Source organism: Pempheris klunzingeri, chromosome 4 (genome assembly GCF_042242105.1).
Source record: "Pempheris klunzingeri isolate RE-2024b chromosome 4, fPemKlu1.hap1, whole genome shotgun sequence".
NCBI classification, from domain to species: Eukaryota; Metazoa; Chordata; class Actinopteri; order Acropomatiformes; family Pempheridae; genus Pempheris; species Pempheris klunzingeri.
In genome coordinates, this window is record NC_092015.1 from 7,283,687 (window position 1) to 7,300,082 (window position 16,396).

The window sequence follows — 16,396 nt, forward strand, 5'->3', positions numbered from 1 at the left end:
AGCCCTCTAAAACAGCTTGAGTAAACACGGCCATCTGATACACTGTAAAAAAACATCTAATCTCTGCAAATCAACTACAGTTAGATCAATATATATTTCCCAAGTACTAACGTTTGAAATAAATATTATAGTTAGATGAGATATGGGAAAAATGGCCACAGAAGTATTAACTACAATGCATATTTGTGCATGAAGTTGCCTGAAATCTTCTTTTTGGCTCAATCAGTTACTGTATATCCAACCACTGAATGGTTCATGGCTTGTGAGAATGCTTTACAATGTATGAAGATAAAACACATTCTGCGCTGTCATTTCACTTGCTGTCTCTTCTCTCCCTCTTCCCCTTATCAGCGTTATCAACACGGCTGTCAAGACGAGGCAGACGTCCTGAAGTGCCTGTGGTCTTCATATGGCATAGTGAGATTAAAGTGAGGGGAAGAGAATGGAGCCAGCTGTGTTGCTGAAACATGTGGCTGTACGGTCGCAAGTTTGCCTGCCAGCAACGCAACATGTTGTTGCTGCACAGAACAAGCAAGAGTCTGTTAAGGCAGCAAAGACTGACAGGGTTAAATTACAGTATGGAAAATTATTAGATTTTTTCTGCTCCTGCATCGCTGATAACATCCAATTCATGCTGCATTTATACAAAGGATAGTGTGTGTAAAAGCTTGAACGTATATTTTAGTGTTGTTTCTATGCTGTTGCATGTGACGCTCTTATATAACATTAACTATGCCCAGCTGAGGAAAACAGGCGAGTGAAATACAGAATGTAAACATCATTAGAAAACATTCCAGCAATACCACAGTCTGACTCAATATCTCTGCAGCTTTCCGACTCCCCTCTGGATTCTCAGCATACCACAGGCCATGGGCAGATGTTCTGCATTATCACTTCTCTCTGCTGTCTCACTCAGTCTGCCCCAAGAGCTGATCAAATCATCACAGAGTTGTTGTGAGTGCATCAGTGAGTGCATCAGTTATGTTCCCACTGTTCAAATTGTGTCCGAGGTTGTTAAGGTCTAAATTCAACATTTAGTTTTTGTCACAAACCAATTGCTGCTTTTAATGTGGACACATTTCTATAGATTTAAAATGTCCTCCGTGTAGTCCTGTGTTTCGGAACGGAGCAGCTGCTAGCTAACTAAAAGTATCCGCCATAAGACCAAGCAACTTGTCAGGGCAAAGACGAGCAAATGGGATATGAATTATAGAGAATCAAATGTGCCAATCATATCAGATGAGACATTTATGTTTTCACTCTGCAGGTGACAGATTTCCTTTATTTCAAACATAAATTAAGTGGTTTTCTTGGGTTATCTTATCTGTGAAACTTTGGGTTAGAGTATATTCTTGGTCTTATTCCTCTTCATGAAGTCTTGTTTCACTGGCTTGCACACTACTGCTCTCTGACAACACATGTGGGTAGCACCAGCTGTTTAACCCGCAACAGCCGCTCCACAAGATCCCAAAACTTAGTCAACAGTTGTAAGGACATTCCCAAACAATGAGCAATGCTTCAGTGAAAAAAGATGCTCCAGTGATAATGAGGGGAGATGTAAGCATTGACTAAAATGATGGTAAATTACACCACTGCACAACGATTTCACAGTATGTATGTGATTATAAGAGGACAAGGACGGATGGGAGATGAATAAGCTCGGTGCTTCATGTGACCGGGGGGTTTCCTCGGAGGGATGAGGCAGCAGGCCGTCACCATGACACACAGAGAGCAGCTACAAATTAATACACTCCAACAACAACCTCTGTCCTCACCTGCTGCAACATGCTCTGCCAGCACTCGCAAACAACCAGCGAATTCCTTCCGCTCTGAATTGTGAGGTGGAGGTGAAGGACGGGGGGTTTGTGGGCTCGTTGTTGTGATTGTGATCTTGTGTAATTGACAGGTATGTTTGAATCCACTGTCTGATGGAAAAATCACAACGCCCACTCTCCCTCTGAGGTCGGACAACAAACACATACACTTCCAGGAACGTGAAAATACATGCCAAGATGACAGGGCTGGTCAGAGATGACGGGGTTATTCATTTGGTTAAACACGCATTGCGTGCAGCAAATCATTGATCCGTGTGAGACCAAAGATGTACAATATGTATGGTCCAACAAGTTAGTTAAGCCAAGTCTGTGTGTGGCTTTTGTAGTTGATTAAACAACAACCAACAACTGCTTCCAAACAATTTGGCTACATGGCAACACAATGCCCGGAAAAGACAACTGTACTTCAAGTGCTGGTTTAAGTTGGTCTGCTATTATTTTGTCCAATGAGAGAAGAGAAAATCAGATCAAAGCTGAGGATTTGTCAGCTTCTCCTTTTGTATTTGGCAGAGCTGCGAGGCCTTGAAAGCAGCTGCCCTGAAGCAGACTGCTGCTCACTCACAGCTGACTGTCAGCTGTGGCTTCTCTTCCACTAGTGCAAAAAAAAAAACCATGCCAGTGCGTTTGCGAGCTTTACCTTTCACTACAAATCATTTACATTTTGACGGCCATTTTTAAAATGCATTCTTTGCAGTTTTGGATGCGTTGTTACTGCTCCTCCAGGCATCTACTGGATGTCATTTATTTATGAATGTTATGAAAGCCCATCAGCAACATTTGATTTATGTCATCAATCACAGTTAACATCACCAGTCTACATTCTTTTGTCAGTGTTACTGTATAATTGCACGGTAATGCAGTTTACATGTGGACTGATTTGAAGGGTCGATTCATCAACAGAAAAATATTATACGAATTATATCAATTATAAATAATTGATATAATTATAAATAATTCAGTGCTTCTGGCTCCAACTGTTCAAGTGTGAATATTTACTGTATCTCTTTGATTTTGGACTTTTAATCTGGCAAAACAAGCATGAGAAGATGTAAACATGGAAAACTATGATGGATATTTTCCTCTATTTTGTGACATCTAATAGACTGAATGATTAATTGATTGATGAAGAAAATAAATGGCATATCAATCTGTAACAATGAAATGATTATTAATTGGAGCATATTCTGCCCTTCACAACAATAATAGAAATCTGACAAATAAATGACGACGTGATGATTGTACAACTCAAACATGAGTCTGCTGATAGATTTCATACTGTATAGAAATGAATGGAAACTAATGGATGCCTGGAGTAGGATAAAATGCAAATTTTTAATGAAAAAAACAGAAGCAGGGGTTGAAAAGTAATCACTTGTGATGGAAAGTAAAAGTGATTTGTAGTAAATGAGCTAGTATGAACCATGAAAACCAGCAGTGTGGTCCGTTAAAAAGATTCAATTTAGAGCGACATCAAAGCAGAGACAGAACAGAAAATCTATGTGTTAGCGAATGAATGTAACCTTTGTGTGCTGCACGAGGCAAACAGTCTTTCTGTCAGGATATATTGGAGTCTTTCATTTAGAAGGACTCTCCTCTCCTCATTCCTTTCTCCATGCTAGAAATGTCAGTAATTCAGCCAGTAATTGATTTTACCTCTCTAATCTCCTTTCACTATTATGAGGACATCTCTCCTCTGCACCTGGGGCCAACGCTCTCCTCTTTTTTCTTATCTGCCCGAGAGTACAGTGACCCCCCCCAGTAGGGGGGTTTAACTAATCCCCATCCACCAGACTCTTCATTCACACACACACACACACACACACACACACACGCTCTCATGGGAGAGCCCCTCAGCCGACAGTACACCAGACAGTGCCTTGAGGTGCCTGCTAGCAATGTAAAACAGAGACAGATGGAGAGGAAAAACCAGACACAAAAGTAGCTAATCAATGGCCATTTTAGTACAGTGAGAAGGAGGCTATGGTGCTTTTAAGCTGCTGTAAATAAATATGTTTTTATATGTAAGAAATACAAATATTGGACATGTTCCTCTGTCACTTTAAAGTGGAACACATTCGAGTGAAGACAGTGAATCTCTCAGGCTCTGACATGATTTCTGTGTGACACCATAAATAATCCTCTGCCACTGTGATTAAGCACCGCGGCCACAGCTCACGGTGGCTTGACAGGAGGGGAGGTGACAGTGAAGGCTGCAGAGGAGGACAGAGGAGGAGTGGATAAAGACGGTCAGGCTAGAGACAAACATCGGAGAGGAAAGCTGGTGCCTGTAGAGAAAAACAAGTGCTCTCATGGTCAGACAGTATATAAATAAACTTGAAAGGATGAGCAATTTGCCATGAGCTGGACATTGAACAATCCAAATATAAAAGGAGCTTTGATCATTTGATGAATCAAGAGGGGGAAAAAAAACTGAAAGAGGAGAGGAGAATGAAAAGAACATCATGAATCATAAATTCTTATTGTTTGCACGGGGTCTCCACTCATCCTGACCTTGATCTCAGAAAGAAATCAGTATGGATACAGATAGAGACAGAATAGAATAAGATGGACTCAGCATTCAATTAACTATACAAAGGGTCTGAATCTCCGATAAATAATATTCTATGTTTGTTGCATGGCTGTGAATAAAAACAGAACACTACATACAGACAGACACGTTAAAGACATCTGATCAAACAGGTCTGAGCGCTGAGCCTTTAAGCCAAAGATCACTTCAAGTTCAGATGATGCTTTTAGTGCACTGGGATGAAGAAACTGATCATTATTATGATCATCATTACTGCACTACTGACACAGCACATCGTTTAACTACACAGTTAAAATAAAAAAAAAAGCATATTTCAAAACAGCGGAAGGAGAAACCTGATGCATTCATATAGAGACGAAAGCATGAAATAATAATAACAAAAGCTTCCTGAGCACCATGCTGTACATCTGCAGCACTCACTCCCAAACAGTAGATGGTGGCAAATCAGCCAATCAAAGTGTTATTCTCACTCCGCGGCAGAGGGTGGCAGTGTCAGGGAGGACAGACACACCAAGCATCCGTCAACAACCAGGACACCTTCAGCACGCCTTAGATAGGTGTTATGTCAATAAGTGTTTTAAAGGTTCACGTCAGTCGTAGAAATGACCTGCATAAAGCAAATAATCTGTAAAAGACCTCGCATGGGAGTCGGACGGCTGATCGGTGCAGCTTTCACCTCCTGCAGGTGTTTCCATGCTGAACTAGTAAGAGCACACTGTGTTATTCCTCTGGACACCACAGACACAAAGCATTGCGTGTATCCTGACCTCCCAGAGCATCTCCTCTCTCCGCCTCGCAGGTCAGACACGAATCCAGCGGACTTCCGATAATTCACCACAGTAAATACGTGTGTGACCTCCCGCCCAGCCACAGGTTTCCTATGGGCAAGTTCCCCCGGGTTTTACACTGTCTGATCAAAGATCAGGTCATCACAGAGAAACAGGTGAGTGAGGCACTGATGTTTGTAGACACAAGTCTGTTATTTAGTGCTGTGATGTCACCAATACAGTGGATTAGTTAGGAAAATGTGATCAACAGCGATGTTGGCAGATAGTTTCTAATGCTGCTTTCCCTGGTTTTTACATCACTGTCAATTTCACATGTTTTGGATTGTTTGGACAAAACATGAAAAGATGTTACCCTGGGTACTACTTTTTCAGACCAAGCGATTGATCACTAACAATCACTACTGATCGATTAACTGATAGTGAAAATTATTGTTTGAATTTTAGAATTAACATTTGCAGAAGCACTTTTCTCACACTTTCCTGTCACTGTTAATTTCCTTCTTCACAGTAGGTGTGGGTCCCTGAATGTGCCTCTAAAGATCTACTCAGCTGTGTGCACACTGAGGATTACTTGAACAACTTCATAAATGGGAAAATAGATGAGCAAGAGCAAAGAAGGACAGGTTTCCCCTGGAGTGAAGGCATAGTGAGACGCTGTCGATTTGAAACCGGTGAGAGGGACACATCAGAGGTCTCTCCTGTTTTTCATCTTCCTCTTCTGTTGAATCATTAACGGCTAGATGTTCGCCTTTTCCCTTGTTGTCAGGTGGGACTGTTCTAGCTGCTCAAGTGGCTCTGCAGAGGGGTCTGGCCTGCAGCACAGCAGGAGGAACCCATCATGCTTTTCCAAGCTTTGGTTCAGGGTTTTGTCTACTCAATGACTTAGCAGTTGCAGCCAAATACCTGATGGGCACCTCCTTACCCAAAAGGAAGGTTTTGATTGTGGATCTAGATGTGCATCAGGTAACGTTTACCTGTCTCTGCTACTTTTAATGGCGTGGGGTTTGTTTGGTTGATAAACTCAGCCTTTTGCCGTCAGTTAACATCTTTTGCATCCAACAGGGTGACGGCACTGCTTTCATTTTTAAAGAGGAGCCTTGTGTGTTTACTTTCTCGGTGCATTGTGGGAGAAACTTCCCCCTCCGTAAACAACAGAGTGACCTAGATATCAGCGTGGAGGATGGGCTAGAAGATGAGGAGTACCTCTCCACCGGCAAGTGAACACTGGCCATAACAATGAGTTATGAACATAAAACTAATGTAATCAGCCTATTAACAGTAATTTGACTGAACAATTTGTTTCCATGAGCTAACCAGCATGTCTGATGATGTTGTCACCAGTGGAGGCCCACCTCCCCTGGATGCTGGAGACTTTTCGTCCAGACCTGGTTCTGTATGACGCAGGAGTCGACCCTCACTGGGAAGATGAACTCGGGCGGCTGCGTCTGACCGACCAAGGTGACTAAGTGATGCCTTTGTCATCCAAGTAAGTCCACTTGCTAATCATTTCTAGACATTTTATAGTGACTGTGAGTATCTCCCAGGGCTGTATCAGAGAGATCTGTACGTGATGAAGACTGTGGTGAGCAGAGGTGTTCCGGTCGCTGCCGTTATTGGAGGAGGATACTCGAAAGATATTGACAAATTGGCCATCAGACACTCTATCGTTCACAGAGCAGCAACTCAGGTAGAGTACACACATAACTGCTTCACCAGATGTTGTTGAATGACCCTTTTCAGTACCGACTCATTTACTTCAACAGTGTACAAGATATTGACACTTCTACTGAGCATGAGTGGTCATTGTATTCACGTTCATCATATTTCAGGTTTGGAGGGAGTGTGGAATGTAAAACCTCTATGCTGTAAATCCAGAGGACCCTCAGAGCCCGACTGATACTTGATCTGTAGGAGCTGATACAAAGCTGAGCGGAGTATTAAAGCCTGGTAATGCTATGTGAACCAATACTTGTTTTGTATGCTGTGTACTTATATGCAGCAACTTGCAGATCCTGCTCAGAGTAATTTAGAACATTTTAATCTGTCTGACAAATTATGCAATATTAAGTTTCAAATTGTTTTAGTATTTTCAATTGGATATTTGATGCAAACCAACATGCTGGATGTGATAAGCTAATAGAATTGTCCATTCAGTATATGGATGGTGGCCACGACCAATGGAAATGAGTCCAATAATCCTACAGTATGTGTTATGTTGGCAGAGGAGTGATTTAAGAGCTACCTCATCAAGATACTGTATCAGTATTTGTATGGTAGTAACTGTCTGTGTATCTAATAAATATTCTGTTATTGAACTATACAAATTGTTGTTGTCAGTGACTGAACAGCTACCAAATAATTACAGGTATCATTCAGGACAGTAAAAGCAACACAATACCACTCATGAACAAAAATATTTAATGAGGAAAAAACAAGCTCAACAGTATTTACATCAGGTTACATAAGACCATAAGTTAAGGTACCAGTGTCACTTCAGAACAAACACAGTGGGTCCACACATGGTGCATCTCCTTATCAGTGCAGTGTGTGTGGCACAGTGGGTACAGATGATCAGTATGTTTCAAGTTTCACCTACTTTTATGTCATTCACTGGCATCAAGCAGCGACATATTTGTGGTACAGTGCAATGTTTATTCACAGTATATGAGGCAGTTGATTTGCTGAAACACACCAGTGGTATAGTTCAGCTTGGTACTTCAACACAAGACAATATTCAACTATTACAAACATTGAGCACATACACACACACACACGCACACACACACACACAGGCAACACGTTCTTTGAAACACTTGGAGAATAAAACACAACAAGCAAATGCACAAATGTTTCGGAAGATATTCTGCACAACTTTGAGCTCTTCTAATGTAATGATCGATCACACATGAGCAATTTGCAGAAAGTCCCTCCAAGAGGCCCTTGACTTGCTGCAAGTTTAGCTCCTCATATTCAAGAAGGTGCAATTGTAAACCAGACAGACAAAGAATAAAGTAAGATTTTTCCACTGTAATCAATGCATTGAAACATTTAAGAGCAGATGGAAGAGCATAATGTAGTCTCACATATTTCTCTTTGGCTAATGTTAAAAGTCCAAAGAGCAAAACAGTGCATTTCTTTACATTTCCTATACACAAATTCTCTCTTAAAAGAGTTAAAATCACTAGCAGCACTACAGCTCGCTATGGTTTGATAGTAAAAACAAATTCTTGACACTAAAATAGAACACAGACTGGACATCTGTATACTGCCTGTTGGTTTCATGTGTTGAAATAGAATCAAATACTTTAAAAATGTGGTATACAGTGATAGCCAATGTTGAACACTACCATTATCTGTGCATCCTCCACTGCTGCAGCAAAAGCACGACAGCGATACCATCCAAAATACTACTTAATGCTATAATATAGATAGATCTGTCGCACAACTGGCTCCCGGACTATCAGAGACTGCATGAATTAAATTTCCAAACGGTTAGGCAGAGAATAGCAGCAGTGGAGTAGTTAAGTGTAACTTCAACAACAGCTACATTTGCATACTTAAACACTTTCCAGTTACAAGAATGTAAGAATCATCAAATGGGTGATTCAGTGCTAAAACTTGAGGCAGAGTTGACGCAAAATAAAATTGTTTAGTTAAAAAGTTAAAAGTTAAATTCATATTTTCCATAACTGTACTTTCTCTGCCACCACACACCAGTTTGCATGATCAAAGTAAGTGTGTTTGACATGAAGCTCCTCAACATGATTCTCTATCAGCTCTGCCAGTTCTCCCTCCCTGAAGACATGATAGTACCTCAGGCAAGAGCCCTCCACCTGCCCCTCGCTCCCCTCTCCACTCTTTGTGCTTTGCTGCTGCTCTTTTCTCTGTGGCCCCCCTTCACTTTCATCTTCACACTGCCTGAAGTGCTCCTTCTGGAAAGGGACCAGATCTGGCAGGGCCAGAGAGCCACACTCCTGGGCTAAAGATACTGAGACACTCTGATTTTCTGTGCCGTTGTTAGTGGTGATGTTGTTGTTGCCTCCAGGATCTCTTTGGCCCTTGTGCAGGTCTGTGACCGAGTCAAAGACGTCCTCCTCTGATCCGATCACAGATGGCGGGGAAAAGAAGCTGGAGACCTGCTTGATGAGGCCGCGCCCTCTCCCACGCTGGCAGGCTTTGTTCCCCTCGTTTTCACCCGTGGGTGAAGATAAAGTGCTCAGGTCTCTGGAGGACGACCGGGAGATGGCTAAGCTGCCAAAGTCGAACACAGAATCGAGAGACCTGGAGAAGAACCACAGTCTCTGTGTCCTCTGCTGTGGTGTGGTGCAGGTCAGATCTTCTTCATCTGCCACAGAGGATGTGCTTCTAACCTTCCTGTGCTTGTCAGTGTTGTCTATGACTTCGCTCACGCTCTGAGCTGTGGCCCTCCGTCTGGGCTTGGCGTCCTCCCTGCTGAAGCCGGAGGGCGAATGAGGGTTGGGGTTCCAGGGAACGAAGATGTCCTGTTTCTCAAATTTACGACGTTTCTGTTCCATGGCCCACACGTAGATCATGATGCGTCCACCCACTCGCAGGGTGCGGGCCATCTCCTTTATTGCACGAATACGACGCTCTTTGGTGGACAAATGATGGATGACTGTATAAAAAATATTAATTTGTCAGAATTAAGTAGGATGATGAGCAGTAATTCATTTAATTATGATGCGTCACACTCAGTACTTGCAGTCAACAAAACACATTATGTACACTGTGTATGGCACACATCACAAATTAATAGTGTGGGTGTCTGCTATCGTCTATGGCCTTAATTACATTCTTTTGTTGGAGGACACACACGAATTATTTCACACTGTTGGCTAGGAGGCACATAGTAAACTGATGTTTATCATTATTAGGAATTCACTGAATTTGAAGCATTTGGCAGCTACAGCTGTTGAGCATTGCGCACGTGAAGGAAGTGATTTGTTAGAGGGTGGGAGGAATCAACAACATCCAAGCCTCCTTTTGACTGAGTGTGTTTGTCTAGTACCTGCAATAGAGAGCACCGCGTCAAAGCAGCCGTCTCTGTAAGGCAAATGCAGCCCGTCGCACATCTGGACCTCGTGGCCTTGGCTCCAGGCAGAGTCCACCAGGGGGCGACAAACGTCGCACCCCAGCTTGAACACCTCCTTGTTGATGTGGAGATACTTGCCATTGCCACAACCTGCCAAGGTCATGACAGTCAGCTACAACACTAGTGGCTGATAAGGAACAGATAAGCGCTCTGATTAGATTTAAAATACTCCCTTACTATCCTTAAGGGAAGCTCATTTTAGCATTACTCAGTGTGTTTCCAAAACACAATAAAAGACACACAAACGATGTATTAATGATAGAGTGTCATGGGATTGCCAAGACTACATCACTGCTGGAGGGGACACCCACCGATGTCAGCGACGATGCTCCCCGGCTGCAGGTCCAGCAGGAACTGTCGTACCTTCGGCCAGGCTTTGTAGCGGCTGTCGTTGAAATATGGAGCTATCTTGTCATAGACGCTGTGCACATGGTCTCTCTCGAGCTGACTGGCAGCCTCCTCCATCATGTCCTTCCAGGCTGCCTCATGCAGCGGCCTCACAGTATCATGTCTACAAGGACAAACGCATTTCACTGCTTATTTCCAAATCATAAATACATCAAATAGCTGCTCTTTTTCATTAGGACAATAAAAAATTAGCATAGGGAATCCCCACAGGAGGACAGCACAAAGGTGGGGCTCTCCACACTTGTCCAATAAGGTCAGCTGGAAACCTTAATCAGCAGACACTCAAACATCTGCCAGGCAGCCGTAGCTATTTAACACCAAACCCTCAGCTATGTACTTGAGTGCCTGCTGTGATCAGTCAGCCTCCTCACATCCATCCCGCGGTACCCCAGAAGCACCATGAATAAAAGTAATCAGGTTTAACTTGTCATTCGTCGCCTGTGAAAAAACAAAAGAGCAGGAATCATAAATGAACTAACAAGGTAACAGCGAGGAGGCGGTCACCATCTCACAGAGCACTCAGCAGGTCCATTTCCATGGCAGCTGTGTCAAATTATTTTTTCAGTAACGTGGAAGCAAAAGGTCAACACATACATCATGTTTGTTGGCAACATAATGTAAAATGAATACATCAATTTTGTTTGAGTGAAATTTCCTTTTGCAATGATTTTCATTGGCCATGTTTTACTCTTTGTGAGCGGACAGCAGGCTGCTGCCGGGTTTTATACAATATAATAGTGTGAAACAGTGTCACCAGCAATGGATGAATTCAGCATCAGCTCACGTTCTAGGAATCACGTTCACCTAAGATGACCCTCATTGATTCTGAGAAGCACTTTCAATTTCCCTGGAAATTCAAGGCTAATATGTACACATGTAGATAGATTTTCAGTCTAATTGCATTATTTTCCATCATCTGGCAGCGCTGCATAGCTGAGCATCACTTAACTGTGCTACAGCCCTACTTAATATTGTTACTGCAGTTGTCAGATGTAAAATATGTTTCTTTACCCCCGATACATAATTGGGTCTGCTTTCACAGTCACATGGTCACTGCTTTTTTAGCCGAATCGTGTTGGTCTGACTGTAAAGTTGTTCCATACACTACAAGAGTTGCTGGAGTTTTAAACTTTTTCTATTCTCCATGCACTTTGGAAGGAGTTGAAGTTGTGTCATAAATATCTACTTTGCCTTAAAACCATCCATGACATCAGTTTATGAAAATTTCACAAGTATCACGTTGTCATCTTATCACATTATTGAGGATTTTAGTGCTTAAATATCAGATAGGCACAATAAAATTTCAGAACTGATTGCAAATGTGGTATTATGTAATTGTGATGTTTGTGTGATGTCTGGTTTTCACAGCTCCCACTGCAGTCATCTCAGTTTATTAGGATGCGGCCCACAGCTCCTGCAGTGCTGCTGCGACTCCCTCAAGCACAATATGTACTGACGAGTTTTTCTGTTATTATCCAAAGGATAACATTGTTAATTTAGACAAAAAATATCTCAGCATGCACCGCTCTCATTTGACTTGTATGGTTATATTTCATAGCATATTACCATGCGATTTCATTAATTTCATGGAAGGCAAACTCACACATAACGCAAGTTCTATCAGATGCTGAACGTCCACAAACTTCACATTTCCAAAGATTAAGAATCAAACTATCATCTTTTTGCCTTTTTCCAAAATCTTATGATAAATCACATTCTTTCTTGCAGCCAGGACAGTTAGTGGGTTTAGGCAGGTGAGAAGAGGTATTTAGCAAAAATACTGATCAGATCAGTGTACATGACAGCCGCTGACAGGGCGTTAGCTGAGACTGCAAAAACACTTCAGATTTTTAACCCATCTTGAGCGATGTGACGAGTTTCACCAAGGATCATTTGGTCTTGTGAATCACGTGATGGATGGAAGTTGTCAGACTGGCATGCATCATGTATCACCACCATCATACTGCTGCCATATGTTGCTAAATCATTAAGCACTGCTTCGGCAAGTATACCAGCAGATAATTAGGAAAAGTTTACCATTTATATTTGTGTATCTCCATTTGCATTTGATTAAAATCTACTTCACCTTCCATTTGCTGTGAATATCTGCTTCTGATGGTCTCATTGCTCTATGTGATGGCACTGAATTTGGAAAGTAACAAGGTAGACTATTCTTCCACTTCAAGCGTCTGCTTTTGTAGAGACTGTCTAGATCAATATCTACTTCCGTTTTAAATACATCTGCCTGTAATGAAATTCACAATAACAAATCTAAAAACAGAGAGATGCAACCTAATGAACCGTGTAATGCCACCGTGCACTTTGCTGATGAGGTAAACCAGAAGGAAAGCTATCAGACATTTCCCCTCCACCTCTCCAAACAGACATTAGACTGATTTGTCCTTGACTGTAATGTTCTCTGGTGCCCATTGTGTGCACCACTGTACACAATGAATATTTACCACAGGATATTACCAACAAAGGCCAACCTGTGCTTCAACAAATACAAGCATTTCTCTCTATAAACTGATCATTTGAGCCATGCTCTCACTGTGCATCACAAGCCTCGTGTGTGCGTTCTCCTCTGTGGGTAAATAAACTGTGTGTGCAGCATCCCATCTTCCTACTCTCAGACTTATTTCTGGACCACCATCAGCTGCATCATCCCAGCCAAGTGGAAGGAAAACATCCCTTATGTAACGTAGTAATCTGGCCTCCTTCAGTATTGCCGGTGCTCAGTTTCACCCAAGTTTCCCCCCCTCTCCGGCTCACTAAACTGTAACAGTCCTCGGCTGACATTATGTAACCAGCAGCTGAGGAGGCTCGGAGCATTGCCTCCGACTAACAATGGGGAACTAAAATTAAATCAGAGGACAGAGGCAACACAGTCTGGCACACAGATTTGTCTGAGGTATAGGACATACAGATCAAATCAGCCAGTGCTTGTAGTGTCTGGTTTTTTAGTTTAACACTGGTAAATCTCCAAATATTAAAATAATGTCTATAAAAATATATTTTCAGCTCACAATAGGAGCTGCACCTTTAAAGTTGCACAGTTGTGCACATATCCAACTTCAGGCAAATGTTCCTAGACCATGTTGCTAAGTGAGCCCTCAGGTCAGACCTCAGCAGTGCTTTGATGAGATTAGTGGTGTTACTATGAACAGACGAGGCTGTACAGTCATTCTGCCTGCTGCCACTAACCGCTGCACAGACACAAGAAACCACAGAGAACAGGTTTACCCATCCAGTGTGCCAGCGGTTAGTGACTCAACATGTGGTGAGAGGTAGTGTGTTAAACTTAGACTGCCTTCACTATTGTCCTCAAACTACAATGCTCAGGACCTAAAACTGCAATATATCTATATTATGAAATAAATGGTTAATGTATTCATAGGCTACAGATACAGAGCACATCACTAGTCAGACTAAATAAATGCAACTCAATGAAATCAGAATTATTAGATCAGAATTATTATTATTCGTCCAGTTCGTGTGCTTTGACACAAAGTAAAACCAAATTTACTTAAATTGAAGGATTCAGGTGTCAGCCTTGCTCTGCATATGGGCTCCTACTTTGTGTCCCATTAAAGTTTCTTCAATGAATGAATTCAAATCCAGATCAAAAGGCATCCAAGGTCGGATGTGAGGTATTAAACCATCCAAAATATAATCTACATGACGTTACTGCAGTAGCTGCTGTAATCAGCACATCCTCTCCCTTTTCTTCATGATGCACCGAAAATGCAAACACACACACACACACACACACACACACACACACACACACAAACACACAAACACACACACACTTACCGTACAACGTGTGATCCGCCGTGCAATTATCCGCCTCGGTCCTCAGGTCGCTGGAGACAAACTTCCCTTTGCTCACATGCGAAAGATCTACATGATCGATCTGCTGTGGGGATCAGAGGCACGCGCTCCACACGGCGGCACCGAGCCCATTATTAACGACATCGTGAGGACGGAGACGGTCGTCCGGGGAAACACCTGCTGTGTGTGACCGCCAGCAGCTCACTGGCCGCCGGACGCTCTTCAGGAGCATACGATTCAGAGCCCCACACCTGTCAAGGTAGACACACATACAGCAAGACTTCCGGCGAGACTTTTCAAAATCAAAGCCTCGTTGACGAAAGGGAAAGTAAGTTGTCTACCTGGTAAGTGTTGTGTGTCAACTTTCCCATGTGCCATAACATGAGAGTTTACTTCTGTGTGTAAGGGAACAAAAATATTTACATGATACCTTAAGAACAGCAGTAATTCATGGAGAGTAAAAAAGAATAAAAAAAGAATGAAACAATACAGTAGTTCAAGAAAAGCATCTCATCCTTAATCTTGACAGGGCAAATACAATGAATATTTACTCCAGTTGTTCATTATAATCAAAGGAGATCGCAATAACTACAAACTTAAACTATGTAGTTTCTGAGATGAAATGGCAGCTCTGTAACATAGAAGATCAGACAAATAACTATATGGGCACAGCAAGTCACAACCTCGTCATGCTGTCCTGTATTGATTGATCGATTGATTGATCTCAGGCTTTATTCTGTCTCTCTCTGATAAGCTCTGATAATACCAACTTTGGGTTATAAATTGAATTGCATGCTATTGGTGTAATAAAAACAGCTATAGTGAAATTAGAGAAATTTACAGATGAAGGCGATCTGATTATTTTAATTATCTGATCACTTTAGTTCGGTTTAGTGTTACTCCATATTCATGTATTTGTCGTCTGTACTGTTTCTGTACAGCTGCTCACAACTTGACATTTTTCTTGCCAAAAACGACAAATCTTTAGGATTTTATTTTGAAGAATATCCGGTTCAGTATCCTGTCTGATTGTGGCTGACTTGACTCCTCTGACTGGTCGTTGGTGTGTAAAAAGATGACACGCCGTGCTGTTGCAGGACACAGTTGTTATTGGCTGTCAGCCTCACGTGACAACCACAATAAACAACGTTAAACGTATCACCGACAGACAAGCACCTGTCTGTCACCTTTAAAGGGAAGTTTTAAGCCTTTAAACTGCAAAACCCTCATTATTCTCAAATCTGATTTGTCCTCAGGAGAACATCTAAATGTTTGCAACTAAGAGCTGCACCAGGAGGAAACTACTGATAATAATCTTTTAAAAAAAGTTTTGATTTTAATTTTCAGACTGCAATCTATGACATGTACATTTACAGTATAGCCTACATGGTGGATATAACAAGCATAAAGGATAAGTTACAGTGAGCAGGAGTCCATCAGTGTTCCATACTTGCAAAGACATGGAGCATATAATATTGCAATACGATTCCAAATATAAACAAAGTAAGACTAGCTTTGAGTTCTACACCATTAAGCAGAGCTCGGCGAGGTGGTAATTAGCACACATTAGCCTGTCGTGTCTAGTTTTTGCTGTCCTCTGCCTTCTGTGTGGGTGTCAGCTCTGATTTCATCTGCCCTTTATGTCTCTAAGACGGTTAATGGCGGTGACTTAATTGTGGCTCATCACTGGCATTCAGGGAGCACAAAGCACTCATCACTTCTCCCTCACATCATCATTCAAAGCACACATGCTCTTTTTCTGCTGCTGGCTGCCTCACATTACAATTACACACCTGTACTTGCCACCTCACAGCTGGCAAGTACACTGCACACACACACACACACACACACACACACACACTTTCACGCT

The 16,396-nt window shown here is 42.1% G+C and overlaps 2 protein-coding genes across 2 annotated transcripts; one reads left to right on the plus strand and one right to left on the minus strand.

Annotated features, from left to right (window-relative positions):
• Positions 1-4,978: 4,978 nt before the first annotated feature.
• hdac12 (histone deacetylase 12) lies at positions 4,979-7,454 on the plus strand. Its single transcript, XM_070829591.1, has 8 exons — positions 4,979-5,087; positions 5,183-5,326; positions 5,683-5,842; positions 5,938-6,134; positions 6,234-6,384; positions 6,513-6,629; positions 6,716-6,858; positions 7,001-7,454. Exons 1-8 carry the CDS (start codon positions 4,986-4,988, stop codon positions 7,022-7,024), a joined length of 1,038 nt encoding a protein of 345 aa, XP_070685692.1. The 5' UTR covers positions 4,979-4,985; the 3' UTR covers positions 7,025-7,454.
• Positions 7,455-8,646: 1,192 nt separating this feature from the next.
• Positions 8,647-14,690, minus strand: trmt9b (tRNA methyltransferase 9B). The gene is made up of 4 exons (XM_070829801.1): positions 14,509-14,690; positions 10,596-10,795; positions 10,201-10,374; positions 8,647-9,807 (listed from the first exon to the last, which is right to left on the minus strand). Exons 2-4 carry the CDS (start codon positions 10,750-10,752, stop codon positions 8,846-8,848), a joined length of 1,293 nt encoding a protein of 430 aa, XP_070685902.1. The 5' UTR covers positions 10,753-10,795; positions 14,509-14,690; the 3' UTR covers positions 8,647-8,845.
• Between the last annotated feature and the right edge of the window lie 1,706 nt (positions 14,691-16,396).